At 38.6% G+C, this 24,923-nt stretch overlaps 2 protein-coding genes across 2 annotated transcripts in view; both read right to left on the bottom strand.

The window, feature by feature from the left end:
* Positions 1–19,649, bottom strand: part of LOC131960608 (NLR family CARD domain-containing protein 3-like) — a 40,253-nt gene extending 20,604 nt beyond the window's left edge. Inside the window, exon 1 of the mRNA XM_059325864.1 lies at positions 18,010–19,649. The gene's annotated coding sequence lies outside the window, so the exon portion shown is untranslated. The remainder of the gene's footprint in view (positions 1–18,009) is intronic.
* LOC131960606 (NLR family CARD domain-containing protein 3-like) lies at positions 2,572–16,957 on the bottom strand. Its single transcript, XM_059325862.1, has 9 exons — positions 16,714–16,957; positions 16,190–16,579; positions 11,756–11,834; positions 11,380–11,584; positions 9,354–11,130; positions 9,096–9,269; positions 8,727–8,900; positions 4,901–4,947; positions 2,572–3,818 (listed from the first exon to the last, which is right to left on the bottom strand). Exons 1-9 carry the CDS (start codon positions 16,875–16,877, stop codon positions 3,238–3,240), a joined length of 3,591 nt encoding a protein of 1,196 aa, XP_059181845.1. The 5' UTR covers positions 16,878–16,957; the 3' UTR covers positions 2,572–3,237.
* Positions 19,650–24,923: the final 5,274 nt, after the last annotated feature.

Below are 24,923 nucleotides of genomic sequence, written 5' to 3'. Positions count from 1 at the left end.
TCAGAACATTAATTAATTCACACAAGATGTTAAAATCTACCTTTCTGTCCACCTCTCCGGAGCAACTGAAACTGTGTTTTCTTCTTCTCTGTTTGTATTTCCAGTGTTATACCGAGTTGTGGCTGCCCGCCGAGAAATAGAGACAGAGCAACCTATTTTATACAGTCTATGGATTAAACTGATCATTAAATAAAGATAAAATTAGCATTTTAATGTCCCTCCTTAGATTAAATTAAAGGAATTAAACAATGAATAGACAATGAAATAGCTGAATAAGCAAATAAATAATTAATTAATTATATCTACATTTTAACTTGGATTAAATAACTGCAGTAATTAAAGTGTTGAAATATATATATATATTTTTTAATTTGGTTTTGTCAGCAATCATAATGTAAAACATTTTTTTTAAACCGTCTTTAATTTGATTTAATTATGACAAAAAGACATTTTACCATCGCTAAAGTTTTTAATAATGAGAAAATTGTGTTTGTACTGAATCTATGTTTGCTGTGAATTAACTCCAAATATGTCTATTTCATCTTGTGTTAAATTATTGCAGTACTTGTTCATAAAGTATATTAATAAATGCATATCGATTTAATGCAGTGTCTACATTAATAGTTAAATCAGAAACATTTGAGACATAATTAAATTATAAAGAACAATTCAAAATATTAAAATAATGAAATGAAATATATATTATAAAATTTAAAGAAAAATATACAAGTAAATATAAATATAAATAAATTATATTAATGAATACACAATTTATTTATTTATCGATTTTTTAATGCAGTGTGGACTTGTGAAGCGTTAAAATACAAAGACATATATATATATATATATATATACAATTATATAATTATAATGACATAAATCATTCAATAAATTATCAAAAATATATACAAATGAATTTATAATTAAAAGGTTTCTATTGATTTTTCTCATTTAATATGATGACTATTTTAATAATTTATACCATTATTATTATTTTTATTTATTATTTTGTAAAAACAAAGGGGGAAAAAAGGAACTTACCTATTTTATCTGTATGTCTTAATTTGTAAATTATTTATATTTTTAATTTTTGACTATTTTATTCTGTATATTAATTATGACCCCAGGCTAGCTGCTAATTAAAAAAAATTGGACTATTGAGAAAGTGTTAAAATACAAGAAAAAATAATTTTAAAAAATATGTTTAATTATAATAAAATAATCTTGATATAAATTATCAAAAATATAATCAAAATGAATATGTAATTAAAATGTTTTTATTTATTTGCACCACTGTAATGTGATGACTATTTAATAATTTAGAACATTATTTTTATTTATGCTCTTAACTATATTATTTCTTTTTCTGATTTTGTAAATTATTATTTTTTAAAATTTTTGTCTATTTTATTCTGTATAGTGATGCTGCTGATTAGCAATCTCTGCCTATCACACTGCATTGTGGGAAATGTAGGCGGCAGGTTTTAAAAAGAAAAGAAGACAATATCTCTGATTCTGCTGAACTGATTTGGATCCTTTTTGTGTGCAATGCGTCATCAGTTGAGTCTTGAATGAACGTGAAACTTTAAAGGTTAAATAATTAGTTGAAAATACTGTTTTTTATATAAAATGTACAATCTTGTGGACATGAAGACTGAAGGGAAGAACGAAGATTCATCTAGTTTTATTCCTTTGTTTTTCACCATTTATTCTCCCTTTTAATGGCGCTTTGTTCGCACTTAATGAACGTGTCACAGCGAGAAAAGAGAGAGAGGAGGAGAAAAAACAGTGAGCACCGCTGCAGTGTGTGGACATTATTTGATGTAAAGTTAGATGCTGTACACGTAGTGATAGGTAATTGTTTTCATGTGCATACATGATCCTCCATGGCAGCGGAGTATGGCTGGAGATCAGACGTGGGTTTTTTAGACAGTGGGAAAGGAGCCCTATGCGACTGTAAGCTCTAGCAGCGTTTAAAAACCCACGTTGAGCCGATAATTTCAGTGTCAGAGAGAAAGAGAAAGAAACACACACCGCCCGCTCACAGTGAGACAGAGACAGACTTTCAAAGTGCAGATAATACAGCTAAATTAGACAGTTAAAATACATTAAAAGTTGAAAACTTACCCTTGTTGTTGGCAGTCTTCCAACATTACCAGCCGCTCTCTGCCAGGGAGGGAGGGGCACCGCATGGCCGATCAATGCGCTGATTGATCGGCCAACGCACGCACGTATTGGCCGATGCAAGTAAAAAAACACAAATATCGGCCCGATATATCAGCCGGCCGATGTTTTGGTCAACCTCTAAAAAATACTAATGCAATCAAATCAATTTAGTTGCTAATCTTTGACATATCCAAGACTCTAATCACCACCAAAGCCCCAGCTCCCTAGTGTTTATTATATGGAAAATAATTATTTTGTGTTATTTGGAAGAAATTATGAAATAATTCAAATATATAAACTGGCATTTAAAGGGTTAAAAATTATGAATGTTATTGAATGTTTGGTAGTTTTGAGCAAGTCTGATATTGTTTATGAGATTTAATAATAAGAAAGCAGAACAAAATATTTATGTATGATGATTTAATAGCAGTTTCTTGAGTTTGTACATTTTTGCCACAAAGGTGTCCAGAAGGTGCAAAATGCATCAACAGAGTATAAAAGATATGTAAGAGTAAATCACATTGGATTTAAAAAATGTTACTAAAAAGAAAGGTTCTTGCAAAAGTTAATGCCTCAAGCTGTAACATGTCCAAAATAATCACCAAATGAAAAGAAAAAAACTGAAAACTGTACAAAAATGCTTGAGGAAGACATAAGGGTTAAGAGCTGCTGTGAGGTTTATAAACCAGCAGATGTCACTGTGCTGCTGCTGAGTCTGAAGCCTCAAAGCTTCACAAAGCTTCCTGCACCGTCCCTAAAAACACATACAATTTAATACAAGTTTATTACAGCATGTGTACATGGACACAGATACACTTTACATTCTTTCAGCTTTATACAGTGTGTCCCACAGAGTCACTTTTAATCACAGCACCAGGGAGGAGGCAGATGTTACACATCAGGAAGTGTTTCTAGTGAAAAATGTTGATCCTCAAAGAGATGAAATCAGACAAATGAATGTTTTGTGTTTGAGTCTGAGACAGATCTGCTTCACAGTGCAGAGTGTGAGTGATGGTGAACAGACTGAACTTTGATTTCAGTCAGCAGAGTTTCTGTCCACAGGAGAGACTCTCAGACCTGCAGAGGACACAGAGACACTGAGGAACCATAGAACCAGACCCTAAACCCAGGATAAAGAGGTTCAGTGAATGTGGTGTTGAAGGTGTGGAGGTGGATCAGTGTGTCAGAGGAGACTCTGTAGAAGGACAGAGAGCCAGCAGGACAGTCCACATACACTGCTACTCTACCAGAGGAGGAGGAGGAGGAGGAGGAGGAGGAGGAGGAGGAGGAGGAGGAGGAGGAGGAGGAGAGGCGTGTGCTGATGTTATTGTGTCTGACAGAGTAACGACCATCATCAGAGCAGCTCAGACTCCAGGACTGATCATTCCCTCCAAACCAACAGTCTTTACTGTCTCCTCTCCTCCTGATTCCTCTGTAACTCACTGATATATCAACTCTTCCTCTCCACTCGACCTCCCAGTAACAGCGACCAGTCAGACCAGTTCTACACAGCAGCTGAGGACACCAGTCAAATCTGTCTGGATGATCAGGATATGACTGATCCTCTACCACACGTGTCACCTTCCTGTTGTTGTCAGACAGTTTGAGCTCTCTGTTTACTGTGTTTGTGTCCAGTTCCAGTTCACAGACATCTGATGGAGAGAACAAGACACAAAACAGCTGCAGGTTATCATCTGCTGATTTATTAACAACTTTACAAATGACAATTACTGAAAGAAAACCATTCAAAGTTTGACAGTGTAACAGTAAGTTAACATGAGAGTCAACATGTCAGTAATATTGTGTGTTTTTCCTCGTGTGGACTCGAGGATGACAGCTGATGGAGATCCACATCAATAAACACACGTAGTGAATAAAGTCTCACTAATAAAAGTGACACATCATCTTCCACTGCAGCACAAAGCAGCTCTGAACCATCTGCTTTATTAAACTGTTATTAGCTCCACCAAAGAGTCACATTCAGCACAAAGTTCAGATCTTTGATCATCAAATGTCAAACTGTCCACTGCTACAGAAAACTTTCACCACAGTCTGGATTTTTAAATGAATATCAGAGGGCTGTGGCTCCACCAACTGGCTTTAAGGTGCTTTTCATCGACCAGGGGCCAGATGCAAAAAACTCAACACACAAATATGCAAACACATTGTTTTCTTGTGCGTATGTGTCGTACATCTGGTCGCAGGTCTCCCAGTCAGGGAGGAACAGGAAGGTAAATCCACCTCAACTCACTTTATTCAACTTCTCAACATCTTTTCACATTATTTATGTCCTGTTTTGTTTTTGCCTTGTAAGGTTGTGGTTTTTTAACACTGATTCATTAAAAACACTCAGAGAAGAAACTGAAGGAACACAACAACCTTTTTCAGTCAAACTACTGAAGTTTACGAGCAGCACCTGAAGGCAACAAAACTCTTGTATAAAATCAGTGAGTCAAGAGAAGAAGAAACACAGTCAGCTTTCTGTTGGCTCCACTCTAAATGAAATATAGTTATTAGTTTTGTTGGATCACTGTGTTCACTTTCTTTGTGTTGGTGGATTTTAAATGGATTGATTGAATTCTAACATCTTTCCAGCCACACTGACTGAAAACAGAAGCTGAATCCTGATTGAAACTCTGGAGAAATTCATCATCCAACTTCAGTCAATAAAAAGTCTAAATGTGCTGTAACATGTGCAGCTGAGTTCTGATGAATGAAGCTGAAACACACTCACACTTCCTCAGACCAGGTCTCAGTCTCTGCAGTCCACCATGGTCCACCCTGCAGGAAGAGACACAGTCACAATCAGCTTCATATCACCATTAAACACCAACCAGAGACACTCAGTTAGAGACAGAGACACAGTGGCCCTCATTTATCAAGCGAGCGTAGAAACCAGCGCAGATCTGAGTGTATATTTCGTCTTACGACAGGGTCCACGTGTGATTTATCAAACGATCGTATCTCTCCAATCACAGCGTAAGAATGATCGGCTGTTGAAACATGCGTAATTTAAATACCACGCCCTAATATATATAATATATATATAATATATACCTGATTCAGACAGCTCGCCTTCAGAGTTTACGACACCGAAGGGCGCAATGCGGCCGAAAAGAGGATTTTTGCACCCTCTAAAGTCAGCTTTATTAGCAAAGTGCACCGTTACAAATGACAACAGGGGCAATATAGACATATTAAAGAAATACGCAGCGATGGAGGTTTATGAAATAAAAGTACTAATAGTTATAAACTCAAACAAGTTCACTGAATATTTTACATTTGGAGCACGGACTTAGAAGTTTTCAGCTTTTTGGTTAAAGGAGGTAAACAATGTTTTAAAGTAAGTTTTATTTAAAAAAGAAGAGGAATTTCTCAGAGTCAGAAAGTGAAACGCTGACGTCCAACAGCAGCAACACAACAAACTGGTTTTGTTCGGCAGCAAAAAAAGTGAAAAAGAAGGAAATCAGTGGTGCTGTCAGCAGAGTAGCAGACTATTAAACTCCCGGCGAAGTTTGAGTAATTACATGGTGATATATAAAGCCTAATAATCTATATAATATCTGAATATTGCTATTATTATGATGGAGATATATTCTTCACCTCTTTACATTTACTAATAATGATGTCCTAGTCAGAGGAGCGTGTGGCAGCGCTGACTGGAAATGTTTCTATTCGGGCAGAACCGCTGGTAAAAGAGACGCTGACGCTCCGGTGTCAGAGCTGGATAATAATAATAATAATAATAACAGTAAACAGCAGAAGACAACAACATTTAATATCCTCGGCTGGTATTCTGTTTAAAGAATTTCACGATCGCAGGGTGTATTTATTTTTGGATTATGTTTTAATGATAAATTATGTAGTCTAAAAATGTTTTGCTTTGTCACTATTAAAAATCAAAACACCACAGAGTTTTATCAGCTCCAGGCATCGATACAATAGTCTAATATCAGCTCTCAGACTCAGACGTGTGGACTTCACGCTGACTCAGATTTGCGTACACGAGCTGAGAGCAGACGTGAGATCTGATCGTACCGTCCGCTCACGTCCAAATTGATAAATGCCGAGGCTTGCGTAGAAATCATCTTACGCCCACTTTACGCTCACTTTCTGAAGTACGCTCGTTTGATAAGTGAGGGCCAGTGAGAGGTGCTGTCTGTCCACCTGTCCACACCTGAGAGTGTCCACCTGTCTCTCTGTTCATACCTTAGAGCAGGGTGTCAAACTCAAATACACAGTGGGCCAAAATTAAAAAACGCTACAAGTTGAGGACTGGACTGGTTCAATGTTTATTGCAACACTTTTTTAAATTAACTTTTTGCACATACTGACATTGTAAATAACAAAGCTTACAAGATATTGCATATAAAAACAATATTGAACATTAAATAAATGAAAAATCAGTTGCATTAATTTCTTATGGCACAATCTGCAGCTTTTCCAAAGTAATTGCTAATGATAACATTTTTCCACAGGCCATCAACAGCCAAAAAATAATTTCCTCCAAGAACAAAAAACAAAAACGCATTTTAAATCCGTGTATCATTCCTTCTTACCATTTTCAATTGGCAATCAAAAATCAAATAATGAAAAATTGAATGGTTATTTTGTTATATGTTTTTTATTATAACACAAAAAAACTGAAAAACTGCTTGTTTTTTCATATTTCAATATTAGGCTCAGATCAAAAATACGAAATGGAAAAACGGGCACCAGGAATTAATTTGATTTTAATATTCAATTGTTTAACTGCGTTCCAGTGAGCCATTATTTGCTTCTCTGTAGTCAAACCAGCCGTCCCTATATAATGTAGTGCGCCTGTATTGTGATATTTATGGTAAATTCATTGAAACTGCTCAGAGCGAGCTGACATGAAGGATAAACACTTCACTGTCATTCTTTCTCACTTTTTTCAGGATAAAACTCTTACCTGCAGAGAGGAAATGAACACATCATGTGAAATAATCAAATTGCATCGCGCCAAAAATGTATTTGTTGTGTCGACGTGCAGTTTTCAGATTTCAGAATAAAGTGTTACATAACCAGGCCAAATACCAGATAAATATGGAAAGAAGATTAATTGCATGATATTCACAGAACTGTCCACTGTAGTTTTTTTTAATTTAATAAAACACATTTTCGCAGTAAATACTGTACAGTAAATATCCAAGTGCAGGGATGAAACATGGAAACTGCAGCACCCACAGAGTCATACTTTGCTTTTAGTGTGTCACTACACTGGAGTTCGATCAGCTCCATTTGGAGTTTGGATGGTGCGATTTCCACGTCAACTGCAAATGGCTTACTGAGCACCAAGTATACTCAGTTTTTCGGCGAACTACACGTTTGGGACCACAGCAGTAGAGACCTGCTCCTTCATAGTTTGGCAGCACTGAAAATGGCTCAAGTTTTCTTTCAGCATCTGTGTCTCCCACAAGCAGTTTGATTTGAAAAGCTCTAACTTCAGCAGACATATCAGTGATCACGCGGCCCCGTCCCTGAAGCTGCAGGTTGAACACATTGAGATGGCTCGTGATGTCACACAGAAACTTTTCATCCTGGAGCTCTGTTGTGTCTTTCCCTTTGCTTTCAATGAACTGACAGATCTCCTCACGCAACTCAAACATCTTTTCAGCACTTTTCCTTGACTTAGCCATCGCACCTCTGTGTGATAAGGCAAGTCACCATATTCTGAACCCAACTCCTACAGAGAAGACTTGAACTGGCGGTGATTTAAACCTTTGGCTCTTATGAAGTTAACTGCTCGTGTTATAGTGCTCATTACATGTTCCATTTTCAAGGCTTTGCCACACAGCGACTCCTGGTGTATGATGCAGTGATAAGATGTCAGCTCACCTGCGCGGTTTTCTTCCAGCATCTTTTCTGGGATCCTGCCCACCAATCTACTCTTTTGACCGCACATCACAGGCGCTCCATCTGTCAGTGCCACAGGTTTATTCCAAGGCAGCTCCATTTCATTTACACACCTAGATACCTCTTGAAAGAGATATTTTCCCGTAGTGGTGCCATGCATAGATCATAATCCCAAAAGTTCCTCTGTTACGCACAGACTTTAGTCCACTCCATGGATGAAAATCGACAGCTGGGCAGTATCAGAAGTGTCGCTGCTCTCATCCACAGCAAGGGAGTTTGCAATGAAATCTTTCCCCTTTTCCACCAGCTGTTGTTGTAGATTTGTGGCAAGCTCACATGTACGATCTGCAACGGTGTTCCTGCTCAGGCTCACGTTTGAAAATGCTTAACTTTTATCCGGGCACATGACCTCGCAAACTTTCATCATGCAGTTTTTGACAAATTCTCACTCGGTAAAGGGCCGGGCTGATTTAGCGACGATAAAACTGGCCTTTACAGCAGCATCACTTTGTGATTTGAAAATAGCCAGCTGTGACAATAGACTTTTTTATTAGTGGTGCGTGCAATATACCGACCGGACAACTCTAAACCAATCAAATATTATCCTGCAGGCCAGATGTGGCCATCTGGCCTTGAGTCTGACACATGTGCCTTAGAGCGTCCACCGGTCTCTCTGTCCATACCTGAGAGTCTCCAGTCTCCAGTGTGGATCCTTCAGTCCAGCAGACAGAAGCTTCTCTCCTGAGTCTCCTGGATGATTGTAGCTCAGATCCAGAATTCTCAGATGGGAGGGGTTGGAGCTCAGAGCTGATGCCAGAGAAGCACAGCCTTCCTCTGAGATCATACAGCCTGACAGACTACACACACACACACACACACACACACACACACACACACACACACACACACACACGGTCAGCATAAACTCTCTAAAATAAAAGTATTTTCTTGCTAGTTGTTCATAATTGTAACCGTTTCAGACACTGATGGAGCTAAAAAGAAGACAGCTGTTAACATAGTGGGTTTACTTCTAAAAACACTTTAATTCAGACCTGAGAGTTTCCAGTCTGCAGTGTGGACTCTTCAGTCCAGCAGAAAAACGCTTCACTCCTGAATCCTGCAAGTCGTTGTTACTCATGTCCAGGTCTCTCAGACTAGAGGACTGGGAGCTGAGGACTGAGGACAGAGCTTCACAGCTTCTCTCTGAGAGGTTACAGCCACTCAGCCTGGAGAGAAATCAGCAAAACATGAGAGAACAAAGACAAACAATGGAAACTACATTTAATCTGGATAGTGATGCGATCACCTACAGAGCTTTGTTGGAGGCTTTGACCACTGGCAGCAGCCTCAGAAGAGCCTCCTCTGAAGCAGAGTATTTCTTCAGGTCAAACACGTCCAGATCTGTTCCTGATGACAGTAAGATGAAGGCCAGAGCTGACCACTGAGCAGGAGACAGTTTATCTGTGGAGAGACTTCCTGATCTCAGGGACTGTTGGATCTCCTCCACTAGAGAACGATCATTCAGTTCATTCAGACAGTGGAACAGGTTGATGCTTCTCTCTGGAGAAAGATCCTCACTGATCTTCTTCTTGATGTATTCGATTGTTTCCTGATTGGTCTCTGAGCTACTTCTTGTCTGTGTCAGCAGGCCTCTCAGGAGAGTCTGATTGGTCTGCAGAGAAAGACCCAGGAGGAATCGGAGGAACAAGTCCAGGTGTCCGTTTGGACTCTGTAAGGCCTTGTCCACAGCACTCTGGTGGAGACATGTTGGTACAGGTTTGGAGGTTGTTTGTTCTTCTGTCATCAGATTGGCTCCAGACTTGATGAAGGTCAGATGGACATGAAGAGCAGCCAGAAACTCCTGAACACTCAGATGGACGAAGCAGAACACTCTGTCCTGGTACAGTCCTCTCTCCTCTCTAAAGACCTGTGTGAACACTCCTGAGTACACTGAGGCTGCTCTGATATCGATGCCACACTCTGTCAGGTCTGAGTCATAGAAGATCAGGTTTCCTTTCTGCAGCTGATCAAAAGCCAGTTTACCCAGAGACTCAATCATCTTCCTGCTTTCTGGACTCCACTGTGGATCTGTCTCAGCTCCTCCATCGTACTTGATGTTCTTCACTTTGGACTGAACCACCAGGAAGTGGATGTACATCTCAGTCAGGGTCTTGGGCAGCTCTCCTCCCTCTCTGGTTTTCAACAGATCCAGAACTGTAGCAGAGATCCAGCAGAAGACTGGGATGTGACACATGATGTGGAGGCTTCGTGATTTCTTGATGTGGGAGATGATTCTACTGGCCTGCTTCTTATCTGTGAATCTCTTCCTGAAGTACTCCTCCTTTTGTGGGTCAGTGAACCCTCTGACCTCTGTCACCATGTCAACACAGTCAGCAGGGATCTGATTGGCTGCTGCAGGTCGTGTGGTTATCCAGAGGCGAGCAGAGGGAAGCAGTTTCCCCCTGATGAGGTTTGTCAGCAGCACATCCACTGAGGTGGACTCTGTGACATCAGTCAGGGTCTCAGTGTTGTGGAAGTCCAGAGGAAGTCGACACTCATCCAGACCGTCAAAGATGAACACAACGTGGAACTCTTCAAACCTGCAGATTCCTGCTGCTTTGGTTTCAGGAAAGAAGTGATGAACAAGTTCCACCAAGCTGAACTTTTTCTCTTTCAGCACATTCAGCTCTCTGAAAGTGAATGGAAATGTGAAGTGGATGTCCTGGTTGCTTTTGTCTTCAGCCCAGTCCAGAGTGAACTTCTGTGTTAGGACTGTTTTCCCAATGCCAGCTACTCCCTTTGTCAGCACTGTTCTGATTGGTTCATCTCTTCCAGGTGAGGCTTTAAAGATAACTTCTTGTCTGATTGTTGTTTCTGGTCTGTCTGGTTTCCTGGCTGCTGTTTCAATCTGTCTGATCTCATGTTCATCATTGACCTCTGCAGTCCCTCCCTCTGTGATGTAGAGCTCTGTGTAGATCTGATTCAGAAGGGTTGGGTTTCCTGCTTTAGAGATCCCCTCAAACACACACTGGAACTTCTTCTTCAGGTTAGACTTCAGTTTACGTCTGCACACTGGAGCATGAGTTCCTGAATCAACAAATAAAATTAAATCAGCGAGAGAATTATATCGACAATCAGAGAATCTAAACATTTAATTGTGTCTGTAGTTTTTGCTCCTTCATCTGATTTATTCAGCTCATTAGTTGAGGACAACAGCTTCTGATCTGATGCAGATGTGTGCAGCATATTTATTGCAGAGATTGGAAGTGCAAACTTTGCCCATGTTGTTTCCATTTCATCTTTATAATGTTATATTGTAAAAGAAAATCCACTTACTGTTCTTCAGACAGTCAGCCAGCTCCTCCTGCTTCATTCCTCTCAGGAAGTTAAGTGTGATATTCAGAAACTCCTCTCTGCTGCTCCTCCTCTGCCCCTTATAGTCCCACTGACTCTCTAAGTATTCTGGGTAATCTGGACTCAGAACCTTCTGGATCTTCTTCAGCTCGTTCTTCACAAAAGTGACAATGTTCTCCTCCAGCAGCTGGAACAGAATAATAAACTGAACATTTAGTTAAAAGTTCACATGTGACTCATCTGTCAGTCTGAAGGCCTGCTGGTCCAAACAGAGCAGCATCAGACTGTTAACACCTGAATGGTAGTTAAGCATTAATCTGTAGTTCATAGTGAAAGGTTTATTTATACATGTACGCACCATAAATATGGAGTCCAGATCTGTTTGTTGCTGTTGGGCAGACTGACCACTGAGGCCCTCTGAGCTCTCCTGATGAACTCTGCAGAGGAAACATCAACATTAGGGACATTTAATGACATAAATATGCAAACACCTTTAACTCTAAATGAGTTCTGTGACAATGACACAATGACAGAACTGTTGCTCAGGAGGAAGAGTGGGTGGTCTTAAAACATTTTCATGCCAACATTACTAAAGCCTGATAGCATCCTACTGGCAGAAGCTTTAAAGCAGGTGATCATGTTTGAGCTGACTGTACCCTGGGTCGGACAGAGAGAGGACCATATGTCAGCAGGTGTTAGAACAGTGTCTGCAACTCTAACTGTTGATGTCAGATGTTGAATTGAATTAGAACAGATGTGAATTTTCAAGTCGTCCTGATCACATCAGAGGCTGCTGAAAGATCCAGATGGTGACTGACCAGAGGGAAGGAACTATGTGGTGTGGAAGGAAAAACTGGGACTTATAGTAATGTTTGTTGTTTAATCACTACATGTAATACATCACACAGTCACAGCTCAGGATGGGCCAACTGTAGGCTAATCTTCTATGGTTCATTAATCACACAGTTACAGCCATAGTTGCAGCAAAAGAACAGGGCCAGCTATAAGCTAGGCCTTTATGCGTGATTAATCACACAGTTATAACCAGCATGATTCTTTGATGAAGTTAGAAAAGAGCCAGAGGAAGGACTGAGCAGTGATTCTTTAATGAGGCTAGGCAGGGGCGAGTCTAGGGTCAGAGCTTTAGGGGTGCTGAGCACCCATTGAGCCCCGCTGCCACCACCCACCCTCAATCAACAGTCATTAGAGTTGATTAGATTGAACTTTATTGTCACTGAACAAAGTAACAGCTACTTGGACAACAAAATGCAAAATATAGGCCATCTTTCTCTCTTTCCCTTGGCACTGACAATCATACACAAATATATTGTAGCAGACCATTTCCTACATTTTTAGTTATTTTGTGTCTTTTTTTTGGTCATTTTGTGTCCTTTTTAGTTATTTTGTGTCTTTTTTTAGTAATTTTGTGTCTTTTTTAGTTATTTTGTGTGTTTTTTTCTGTCATTTTGTGTCTTTTTTAAGTAATTTAGTTATTTTTCTGTCATTTTGTGTGATTTTTAAAGTTATTTGTGTCTTTTTTTGGTCATTTTGTGTGTCTTTTTTAGTTATTTTGTGTCTTTTTTTGGTCATTTTGTGTCCTTTTTAGTTATTTTCTGTCTTTTTTTAGTAATTTTGTGTCTTTTTTAGTTATTTTGTGTCTTTTTTAGTTATTTTGTGTCTTTTTTGGCCATTTTGTCTTTTTTTTTTAATTTTGTGTCTTTTTTCCATCATTTTGTGTCTTTCTTAAGTAATTTAGTTTTTTTCTGTCATTTTGTGTCTTTTTTAGTTATTTTGTGTCTTTTTTGGTCATTTTGTGTCCTTTTTAGTTATTTTGTGTATTTTTTCTGTCTTTTTTTAGTAATTTTGTGTTTTTTTTCTGTCATTTTGTGTCTTTTTTAGTTATTTTGTGTCTTTTTTTGGTCAGTTTGTGTCCTTTTTAGTTATTTTGTTTCTTTTTTTGGTCATTTTGTGTCTTTTTTAGTAATTATGTGTCTTTTTTCTGTCATTTTGTGTCTTTTTTAAAGTAATTTAAGTTTTTTTTGGTCATCTTGTGTTTCTTTTTGTAATTTTGTGTCTTTTTTAAGTAATTTAGTTATTTTTCTGTCATTTTGTGTCTTTTTTTTTTTTCTTTTAGTCATTTTGTGTCTTTTTTTGGTCATTTTGATACCGCCTCCAGCAGCCCCCAGGTAATTTGAGTTTGAGATCCCTGTTCTAAAGTAACGATAAACTTTAACAACAGAGACACAAGTACACACTTCACAGGTACGCAGTTAATTTGTCGCACTGCTCCTTTTGTTTAATAAACGGATCGCTCCAGTTTGACTGTAGCTGCGCTAATGGCGCTAACGAAGCTAACCAGGCTAACCGAACTAACTGGAAAACGGTGCCTGGACTCCAGTACTCTCCGATATGGTATCGGAATCGGAACAACTCCAGGTAAAAGGAAAGTATGAGACAGAGCTTTGGAGCAACTTACTTAGTTGATTCACAACACTACAACTTAGGATTCTCACTCTGCGTGTGTCACGCTGGATGCCGGTCGGCCAGCGGAGCGGTGCAGAGGGAGCGGGTGAGAGGAGGATGATACCATTTGCGAAGCGGGGGTGTTTTCATTTTCATCCTTTACATATACATTTAAACCACAAACTACGGAGTTTGTTTTGGACATCATTTAAGTTTTTCAAAGACGAACAAAATTTTTAGAATAGCAACATTTCTTACTCCAAGTTTTAGGGGTGCTGAGCCCATGAGGCTAGGTAAGGGCCGGAGTAAGGACTGGGCAATGATTCTTTGATGTTTTACCAAGTAAGAACTGACTGATGAAAAAACACATGCAGGCAACATCAGAAATATTGGTGTCACTCTGTAAAGTGTTTGAGAGTTCAGCGAGGGGTTCAAGCAAGAGTGTTAAGAAGCAAATAATGCTCATAGCCAGGCATCTGAATGGCCAATAAGGGGAGGGAGAACAGACACCAATGTCTCTGGGGCGTATGAATTGTTCTTCTTTGGAAGAGTGAGCAACAAGAAGTCCACCAATGAGGAATTGTGAAGAAAGAGTCTGTATGATATTTAAAATCCACCCCAACAGATAATTATTTAGTCATTCCTGGTCTGGACGATTGACTCGGGTTCTCGATTTCTGAATAAGAATAAACTCTACTATATCAAACTCTGATCATCTGATGAGTACTTTTTACCTCTGCATTTTGTATCAGTTTTTGGGAAATACTTGGTGCATATGTTGCTGTATTTGCGGACCAGTGCCCTAATCTGGCCCAGGCTTGGTCCACGACAATTTTACAAAACAGGGGTCAGATCAAGGTGGGCTTTTATCAAGTTTTTTGGGAAAGAATTGGTGCATCAAGGTGGGCTGGGTCACCTGGGAGATGGAGTCCACCATGAAGAGAACTGAAACACCCAATGACACCAGATCACATTGCTGATGTGTTAAAGTGCACCGGGAATATCTCAAACCATCAAGTCTGATTTAACCAGTGACGCCTGAAGACAGACTTGGAGACAAACAGCAACAGGTTGGTGATGACTGGAGGGACAGCTGGCAGCAGGAATGGTCGCAACCCAACCTGCATGTCCACTGAGAAAGAACTTAAGCGAGCTGCAGACATACCTTCAAACAGATAATTCCTGCAGTCGGTAGGGGATAAGCAACTCGGCAAGATCGATTGCAGGACACAGATTTTTTCAAATAAATAATTGTAACAAGTATGGCATACGTCTGCAGTAAAACCTGCAGCTGTGCCTCAGGAAGTAGAGCTGGTTGTTAGCTAATCAAATGTTTGTAGGTTTTATACCTCACAAAGACAGGAGTAAATGAAGGTTTCACCATCACAGCGGTATTTTTTAAATGATAAAGTTGATCAAAGCAGTTGAAACAACAGATGAATCCAACAGCTGTAAAAAAAATAGTTTTATGTGGGCAGAGATGGATCCAGATCCCTGGTACTGCTTCAGGTTTCAAATGGGTTTGAGCCTCTGGCATTGACTAGGTTCATGATGCAGAAGGATATTTTTGGCAGGGCAAAAACTGGAGAGGACGGTGTGGTAAAATACAGACGTAGCAAGTTTGGGCAAACAGTCTTCTCTGTGACCCCCTTCCATTCTGCACCCTTTTAAAGAGAATTTGGGGTTGTGGGCAGTGGATTTTTAGGGGGAGAAAGCAGGTCAACAGTACATGGTGTTCATCATCTGAAAGCCTGAACCTGAAGATTAATCTGAGATGCAGCTCAGCACTGCAAGTCTGGTCATAAATCTCTAATAAAAATGACTGATGATTTTGTTTTGGTTATGTTTTTTAATCTTATTCATCTTATTTAACATAACAGTTAAAAGCTAAACATTTTTTTTGCCTAAATATCATATTTAGAAAAGTTGGATCAGTTTTTTGTCTTTTCTGAAAAACCTGAAAACATAAAAAAACAAACACGAGAGTTTCAAATGTACTATATTACGAGTTATTCATCTTAAACATTTAAATGTCATTACATTTGATGAAGGCTGTGTAATAATTTCTGTAGGACTCGGATTACAAAGTCTAGGAGCTGGACATGAGACCTAATTGTGACTTGTACAACAATGACTGTGTCCAACCACTTGCATGCAGTGATGTCTGTTAGTTCAGAGAATTCATACAATAAAAATGTTAAATTAAGTTGAAAGTAAATTATATATATACAAATATAGTACATTTGATCAAAAATAAAATGTTTTACCACGTCAACTACAAAGTTCTGAGCGAGTCAGACATCAACAAATTTCAGTTTTAAATTCTTACCTTCCATCAGCAGTTTGTCCAACTTTAAAGTACTCAGGAAGACCCTTAGACCAGTCACTCTTCATGGACACAGAGCTTGGTTCAGGTCCAGATCCAGGTTGTCCAACTTTAAAGTTCAGAGGGAAACCCATAGACCAGTCACTCTTCATGGACAGACAGCTTGGTCCAGGTCCAGATCCAGGTTGTCCACCTTTAAAGTTAAGAGGGAAACCCATAGACCGGTCACTCTTCATGGACACACAACTGGGTTCAGGTTCAGGTCCAGATCCAGGTTGTTCAATTTTAAAGTTAAGAGGGAAACCCATAGACCGGTCACTCTTCATGGACACACAGCTGGGTTCGGGTCCAGGGTCAGGTTCAGGTTCAGGTCGATGTCTCTCCTGCTGCACTCTAATAAAAAAGAGAGTGGTTAATAATGTTCATCAAAATGTAATCACATCAAAGATTCTGACTCAATTTATTTGACTAATCCGTTTTATATTATATGGAGAAGAGTCCTGGACAGTTAGAGATCCTCATCTCACCTCTGAGCTTTGGTCTGGCTGTCATGTTCCCCACACAGAGTGGTTTCAGGGGGAGGGTCTCCCTCCTCTCTGTCCTCACACTGATCCATAGCAGAGTCCACACCTGCAGGGAGAGATTCACTCTGCCAATGCAACAACAACAACAACAACAATAACAACAACATTTCACAGTCACAGAGTCTTTGTATTTGCAGCTGTTAAGGAAATTCACATATGGAAGTGGTTACAACTAACTCAACTAGTTAATGATCATTAATCAACTAGTTAATGATCATTAATCCTCAATTAGCTTACAAGTAGCTGAACTGGTTGAACAATTAACTTACACTCAACAGCTTGTTTACAACTCACTGAATAATAAGTGAATGGTATTACAATAAGTTTAAAACTGGCTTAACTACTTTACAACCACAAGAAATAACTCAGCAGGTTTAACAATCACCAGTATCAGTTAGTTTACAACTGCTTTACAACTAGCTGACAGCAAGTTAACAACTGACTCACAGCTTACTAGTTTACCACCAGCTCAACTAGCAACTAACTCAACAGCTTGCTAACAACTCACTTAAGTGAATGGTATTACAATAAGTTTAAAACTGGCTTAACTACTTTACAACCACAAGAAATAACTCAACAATCATCAGTATCAGTTAGTTTACAACTGCTTTACAACTAGCTGACAGCACGTTATAACTGACTCACAGCTTACTAGTTTACCACCAGCTCAACTAGCAACTACCTCAACAAGTTCACAATTAGCTACATTAGATTACAGGTAGCTCAGCTAGTTTACAACTGGCTTCTAACTCAGTTAGCTCAACAAATTAACAACTATCTTATAACTAATGGTGAGTCAGAGTACTCAGCTTATCCAACAAGCCAACAACTAGTTTACAGCTGGTTACGACTATACCTGTATGCTAGTTGTTTGCTAGTTGAGCTATACAACAAGTCCTCGGACAGGACGTGTGGTGTCAGGTTTTTAACAAAGCTGCATAATGTTTCACAGATTACTCCAGCAGAAAATTAACTAGAGGACCCAATTCCCAAATAGTGAAATTTAACTTTGCTAACAAAGTACTTTTACATGGTTGTAGTGCTACACTTGTATTGTTTTATTGGAAGTTTCAACATAAATATGAGTTTATCAGCTCCATAATGGTTAGCATGATAGCATGTTAGCTGCTGTCAGAGCAGTGGGTGATCCTGATAAACAGCTGTTAGCACAGAGCTAAACTTAAAATAATTATTATTATAAAACGCCGGAACACAAACAAACAGAAAAGAGCCACTTACCAAAAGATTAACATGGAGGAAAAACAACTGCGTTACAGAGGTCCCAATCTCAATGGGTCTTTTATCTGGTTAAATAAAAAATCAGTAAAAAGAACAGAACAGAAGGAGGAAGTGAAAGTAAACTCCAGCTGAGAGAGACAGGGGGAAGGGGAGAAAGAGGAAGAGAGAGGGGGAGAAAGAGGAAGAGAGAGAGAGACGTTCCACACGAAACCAGGCGAGCAGAGAGGAAAAGTTTAAAGACAAGTCTGGACAACTCAAAGACTGTAACTGATATGAAAGCGTACACTCAGGAATGATCAGCCTCACATGGGACTTAATGAAAATATGACAATAAACGATGTAAAAGTGTTTATTGCCGACCGACAGACTCTCAAACTGTTTTTCACTTTAATACTATCCATAATATATATTAACGGGGGAAATAACATATGAAAGGAAAAAATGCTTTCCAGAGAATTTATTTCCCCATTTATTATAAATGAAGAAAGTTGTCTGTGGTCTGTTCAAAGCCACCAGACTCCATTAACAAAAACAGTCATTTTTACCTGACAGAACTCAGGATCTGCAGGTCCTCCACTGACCTGATCACATAGTTAGTTTGTTAGTTTTGATGCTTCCAAATCATTTAAAACAAAAGCTGGAGAGCTGATGGCTTCACCTGCGACTGCAGAATACCAAAATAAAACACATGCAATGTTAGTTTGTACTTGGGCTGCAAGTAACGACTATCTTCATAGTCAAATACTCATCAATTATTGAAACAATTAGTCAAGTAATCGGATAATTATTTGTGCAATTACTTAACTATTAAGCTTGTAGTTGGAGGTTCTTTTAAACATTTGCTGACTATCAATAAAGACAATTAATATGACGTCTTCATTCAAAAATATGTCTAAACTGCTGATTTAGCCATGACTAATACAAAAGATAAAGTAATTCACAATCAATTTTTTTTTCCGTTTAACATTAAGGACAGACAGAGTGCAAATATTAAAAAGTATGAATTAAATCAAGGGGTTTGTTGAAATAATGCTCTTTAAGGCGAGGTGAGAGCTTTAACCCTCTGATGGCGAGTCCCAGGTGGAAGAGGTTAAATGCCAAAACAACTCTGTCTATAGACAGCTGACATTAGCTACCTGAGAAGCTAATTATCTCACCTGGACGAGTCGCCATCATCCACAAATCCCACGTGTCTTCTTTTCAAATGTTCGTGCCTGACCGACGTTGAGTTCCGCTTTACAAATCCTGCAGCCGATCCTCTTCTTTACTGGTTTAGGGTGAAATACTTTTGACGTGATGGTGTTGAATCAGCTGCCATGTTGCTATATTCTGTGTTTACCTGTTGCTTCCCAGTCACTGTTTGTCCCGAGCAACTCTTACCAAATATAGAAATGATGTCAGACGGCTTACCTCTCAAAAACTCAGCTCTGGAAAACCACGTCAGGTCCATGATGTCACAGACTAATTATTGACAATTCAATTTGTCTGCAACTAGCTTAAAGCTAGCTCTACTGTTTTATAACTATCTAAAGCTCCCTTACATTTAGCTCAATGAACTTACAACTTGTTCAACTATTTAACAACTAGCTCAACTGTTTCATAACTATCTTAAACTAGCTTAACAATATAAGCTTAACTTACCCACTCATAGCATACAACCACCAACACTTGTTTAAAAAGCCTAAAACTAGCTCAATTAACTTACATCTTAATCAACTAGTTTACAACACAAAACTACCACAAAAAAAAATTAAAAGGAGCTGAAAACTTCCTTCCAATGAAGTAAACAAGCTTTCAAATAACTCACCAAGCTTCACTAGCTAACTGTGTGTTGCAGCAGTACATTCCTTTTATTGATTTCTATGGTAAACTAACGTTCAATGTAGATCAAGTTTATTTCCACAATCTTAAACTATCTTACAACCAGCCTAACTTAGTAGAAGCCAGACTAATTTAAATGTAGAATACAACTAGAACAACTGGTTTACAGAGAGCACAAATATGTTAGAAGCAGCTTAAAACGACCTGACAACTAACTGAAATTACTACAAGCTCAAATGAGTCACACACAGCATCAAACTACTTTACAACAAGCTTAAAACTAGCACAAATATCTGAGAAGCAGCTTAAAACGACCTTACAACTAGCTTAAAGCTAGCTCAACTGTTTCATAACATAAAATTATATTTTTTCCTACCATGTTGTTGCCACTGCTGCTGTTGTCAGTCTTATTATCTTGCCTCGCTCACATCACATCCCCTGGTAGTCACAAAGCTCCATAATATAACTGGCAGAAATACAAGAAGTTCATGCATCAGTCTACAATGGGAAAATGGTTGAATTTGGTGGAATAGAGTGAAAATATCAAATATTGCTAATTTTCTTCAAAATGAAATGCTGACATTACAGAATGCATGGTTTTATACCATAATGAAAGTGAGATTAATAAATGTGGTATGAATGGAAGTCTATGAGACATTTTTTGGCCAATAAGCTGTCCAGAGGGAGTATCTGGCACTACATAAAAATACTAATGCAAATAAATTCTGTTGCTAATCTTTGACATATCCAAGATTCTAATCACTACCAAAGCCCCAGCCCCCTACTATTTATTACATGGGAAAAAAATATTTTTTGGTGTTTTTCTGGAAATAAACTATGAAATAATTCAAATATATAAACTGGCATTTAAAGTGTTACATTTCTGAAAATTATTGAATGTTTAGTAGTTTTGAGCAAGTCTGAAGTTGAAAAAAAATATTGCTGTATGGTGATTTAATAGCAGATTTTTTGTGCATGTACATTTTTAACACAAAGGTGTCCAAATGGTGCAAAATGCATCAACAGAGTATGAAAGACACGTAAGATAAAAATATATTAGATTTAAAAAATGTTACTAAAAAGATAAAAGTTTTTGCAAAAATGAATGCTGCTGTAAGGTTTACAAACCAGCAGATGTCACTGTGCTGCTGCTGAGTCTGAAGCCTCAAAGCTCCACAAAGCTTCCTGCAGCGTCCCTAAAAACACATACAATTTAATACAAGTTTATTACAGCATGTTTACATGGACACAGATACACTTTACATTCTTTCAGCTTTATACAGTGTGTCCCACAGAGTCACTTTTAATCACAGCACCAGGGAGGAGGCAGAAGGAAGTTGTTAGAAGTTACAACTTGACTCCAAAAGTCAGCTATACATTTTGTAAAGCACTTTAAATATAAAAAGTGAACCAACATTAATCAGATCAGTTGTAATTTTAAAAAATTGAGGATGTAATGCATCATGATGCATCGGGGAATCTAACTGTATCATGGACAAGATAATCAAATCTACTCTTGAGACCAGTGAAGATGCAAAGCCCTATTAATTACAGCAGCATGTTGAAATGTTGGGAAATTATTTCTCTTAAAGTTGGAGAAGTTGTTGAGGGTCTGACTAGCTAATCTGAAGGGATCAGATGTTGATGTGGAGAAAAAAAACACTCACTATGTTGCTGCTGGTCAGACACCAAGCTGAAGTTGGTTTGAGGATTAGCGACCGTTGGTAATGAGCTGTGAAAGTGCCGCCCGCAAATCAATGCTAAACTAACTTCACTTACACACCAGCTAGCTGTTAACTAGCTAACGTTAGCCACCATTAAAAACACCACAAGGCTATTACTAACAGCTTTACAATTCATCCGCTACTTGAACCTTAATGTAAAAAATAACTGTTTTCACAAAATGACCGTGGCTGTTGAAACACCCTTTTTAAATTTAAACTGGCTAACATGACTTAGTGTTGCCTAGCAACATTAGCTGTTTAACGTTAGCTCAGTCAGTTCGTGTTAAATAACTGTTTCAACAGTCAAAACTCGACCGCTGCTATCAAGTTAAATTTACATCTAACATGTCTAACTAAGTCAGAACATTAATTAATTCACACAAGATGTTAAAATCTACCTTTCTGTCCACCTCTCCGGAGCAACTGAAACAGTGTTTTCTTCTTCTTTGTTTGTATTTCCAGTATTATACCGAGTTGTGGCTGCCCGCCGAGAAATAGAGACGTCATACTCAAAGACCACGTCCACCGTCTGCCACAATATACCATAGACATATATACAGCAATATACAACCATATAAAACGCCAAGAAAATATCTGTCTAGTTAAAAAATTAAGATTTAAGCATGCCAACTGATTATTTTAGCACTCTTTGTCTACCAGAGAGAACAAGGTAGCTGTTAGCAAGCTAAGATACCCGAAAACATCATACTATCATATATATTCATATTCCACTACAACACAAATTACATCTTTACAAACAAACTGAACAATCTTGGCAGTGGTGGTCCAGCAATTGCTATGTTCTGTGAGATTAAATTATTGTTTTTGTCAATGGAGTCTGGTAGCTTTTTTGTATCCCTGTACACCGGTTGTAAAACTCTTGCTCTCTCTTGGAAAGAAAAAATTATCTTGTTATTAGACGTCCTAATTCTTCCTTTTTCAGTTTCCATTCCTAAACAAGTCAAAAGGTTCTCTTCAGTAAAAGTAATAGGGCCTACAATATTACAACAATTTGACAAAAATTGCATTTTGCAATTAGTGCTAAAAATGTGTATTTATTTGATAAAACTGTAGAATGTATAAAGTCATCCACATGTATACAGCCCATGTTTAAAACAAGGACAGCTGGACTTTATTATAAGATAGTGCTGACATTGCACATCATAGTACTGAATTAAATAGTGCCTCAACAGAAAAGGAATAACGTTAATGTTTGTCTGTGAGACAACAGCAAAAATAAAAAAATCGGATTGGATAACAGGTTTTAGGATGGTAACCTGTTCATTTCTAACAGTGCGTTCAGACCGGACGCGTAGCGAATATTCGCGTCGCGTTACTCGCGCGAATTGATACGCGCGAGAATTGAATTTAATTCGCGTCACTCGCGCGAGTAACGCGACGCGAATTTTCGCCCAAGAGACTATTTAGCGCCAAATAATTGCCTCCATTTCATTCTGTCATCAACCATGACTGACATTACAAGCATAGCGTCCCTGTACCTGCTCTGCCGTCGTGTCTGGGTGAGTGACATCATCCGGAGGCACACTCAGCACGGAGAGAGGACCGCAGAGTACTTCCACCTTTTTCCTGTCCCTCCTGCCGACCCACTCCTCCTCCCTGCCTCTTTTCTCCTCTCTCTCATGTATGTATCTCGGACACTGTCGTCCAGAATCTCAACGCTGATAGGCTGTCCCGACACAGCGTCACGCGAATATTTCGCCAAAGTTGAATTTATTGAACTCACGCGAATTCGCGTTGTTTCATTCGCGCTGCGAAATTCGCATCAATCACGGCATTCGTGTCGCGCGAAACCCGCGATTCGCGCCGCCGGCAAAAATTCGCGTCTATTCGCGTGTTTGCATTGACATTGTATGTAATCTTGTCGCGCGAAATATTCGCTACGCGTCCGGTCTGAACGCACCGTAAAGCAAACTTGGTTTAAATTGAGGCTAAAATAAGAATAAGAATTGAATAATGAATAATGAATAAATTTAAGGTATTACATTTTACTGGAGGAGCCAAAAGGTGTATTAAGCCTGTATCTGTTGACCGTCAAGCTTTGTGTTACGTTTGTTTACTTATTCTGATAGTACAACTGCCTGTCAGTTCCCTTTTTTGTTTGTTTAACCCTTTATCAGGCACTCATTGAAATACTTGGAAATTCACAATTTCAACCCTAAAGTGTCATTGCAGGACACTACAAGACTTTTTTACTTTTCTGACATTTTTAAAAATATTACATTTTTATGTTGAAAATCAAGATCAATTAAGTGACCATATATGGTTCCTCGCCTGTCTAGGGTAAAACATTTTTTAAAAGGTGTATGTATAAAAAATATAGGAAAGACACATATAAACTTAAAGGAACATTGATTTTTATGTTGTTAAATGTTTTATGGAACATTTAATACACATGTATATGTATACATTTGTTATTTATGTGATATATAACAATATAACGTATATAATATAATATATAATGTCGGTCCAGGAGCAGGAGGTGTAAAAAAGCCGTACTTCGCGCGTCCGGTGAAAGAGGGAAGTTAGAAAGGCGCATGGCCACTGCTGATTGGTCCGATGGTGTGATGTCACTATCTGTGACATAGCCCAATATTTGCTGATTGACTGAGAGAAGTCACGTGGTTCTCTGACCTCACTGGGCTGCATAGCAACGCCATTTTGGATGTTCACGGAAGTGACCATATACAGTATAGTTCCTTACCGGATAAAGGGTTAATAAATCAGTTTAAAGACACATCTCTCACAGAAAGAGGCAATTCTACTCTGCACCCCACACCAGATCTGCTTATCGTCCATGAGCAGCATCACCTTTCCTGTCCCTTGTCCTGACATTCCTCTCTCTCCAAACGTCACCACTCTGGGCATCAAAATGGACCCACATCCGACCTTTGAGTCCCACATTAAACATCTGTGCCAAAGCTAATTCTACCACCTCAGGAACATTGCCAAATTCTGCCCCAAACTCTCCCTGTCAGACGATGAGAAACTGGATCAGGATCCCTAGAAAGAGCATCCACAAGCTCCAGTACATTCAAAATGTACATTTTAATTTTCTGCCATCCTTATTTTTATCCCATGTTTTCATTGTTGTATATTTTACTCACTCTCGACACTGTAGCACTTTGAGTTTTTGTTTAAAATGTAAAGTGTGTCACAAGTAAAATGTATTATTATTATTATTATTATTATTATTATCATCTCTGGACTTCAGTATAGATTTGTTGTAATGCATCAGTCACTTTGCCTCTTAGCAGCTTTTTTTAATTGATAGTAGTCGCTTCAGTTACATTTAAAGAGGTAAACAGTGAATGAGGAGAGGAACCAAGTCATGAATCAGAGGGATGAAAC

The sequence above is a fragment of the Centropristis striata genome, chromosome 22, assembly GCF_030273125.1.
Source record: "Centropristis striata isolate RG_2023a ecotype Rhode Island chromosome 22, C.striata_1.0, whole genome shotgun sequence".
NCBI lineage: Eukaryota > Metazoa > Chordata > Actinopteri > Perciformes > Serranidae > Centropristis > Centropristis striata.
The sequence above is the reverse complement of the archived record's forward strand: the minus strand, read 5'-3'. Positions and strand labels throughout refer to the sequence as shown.

Coding starts and splice junctions, on each gene's coding strand:
- LOC131960606 (XM_059325862.1), bottom strand. CDS start 16,877: ATGTTGTTGTTATTGTTGTTGTTGTTGTTGTTGCATTGGCAGAGTGAA. Junction 11,585..11,755: donor ATCTGGACTCCATATTTATG/GTGCGTACATGT, acceptor ATTCTGTTCCAG/CTGCTGGAGGAGAACATTGT. Junction 11,131..11,379: donor GGCTGACTGTCTGAAGAACA/GTAAGTGGATTT, acceptor TTGTTGATTCAG/GAACTCATGCTCCAGTGTGC.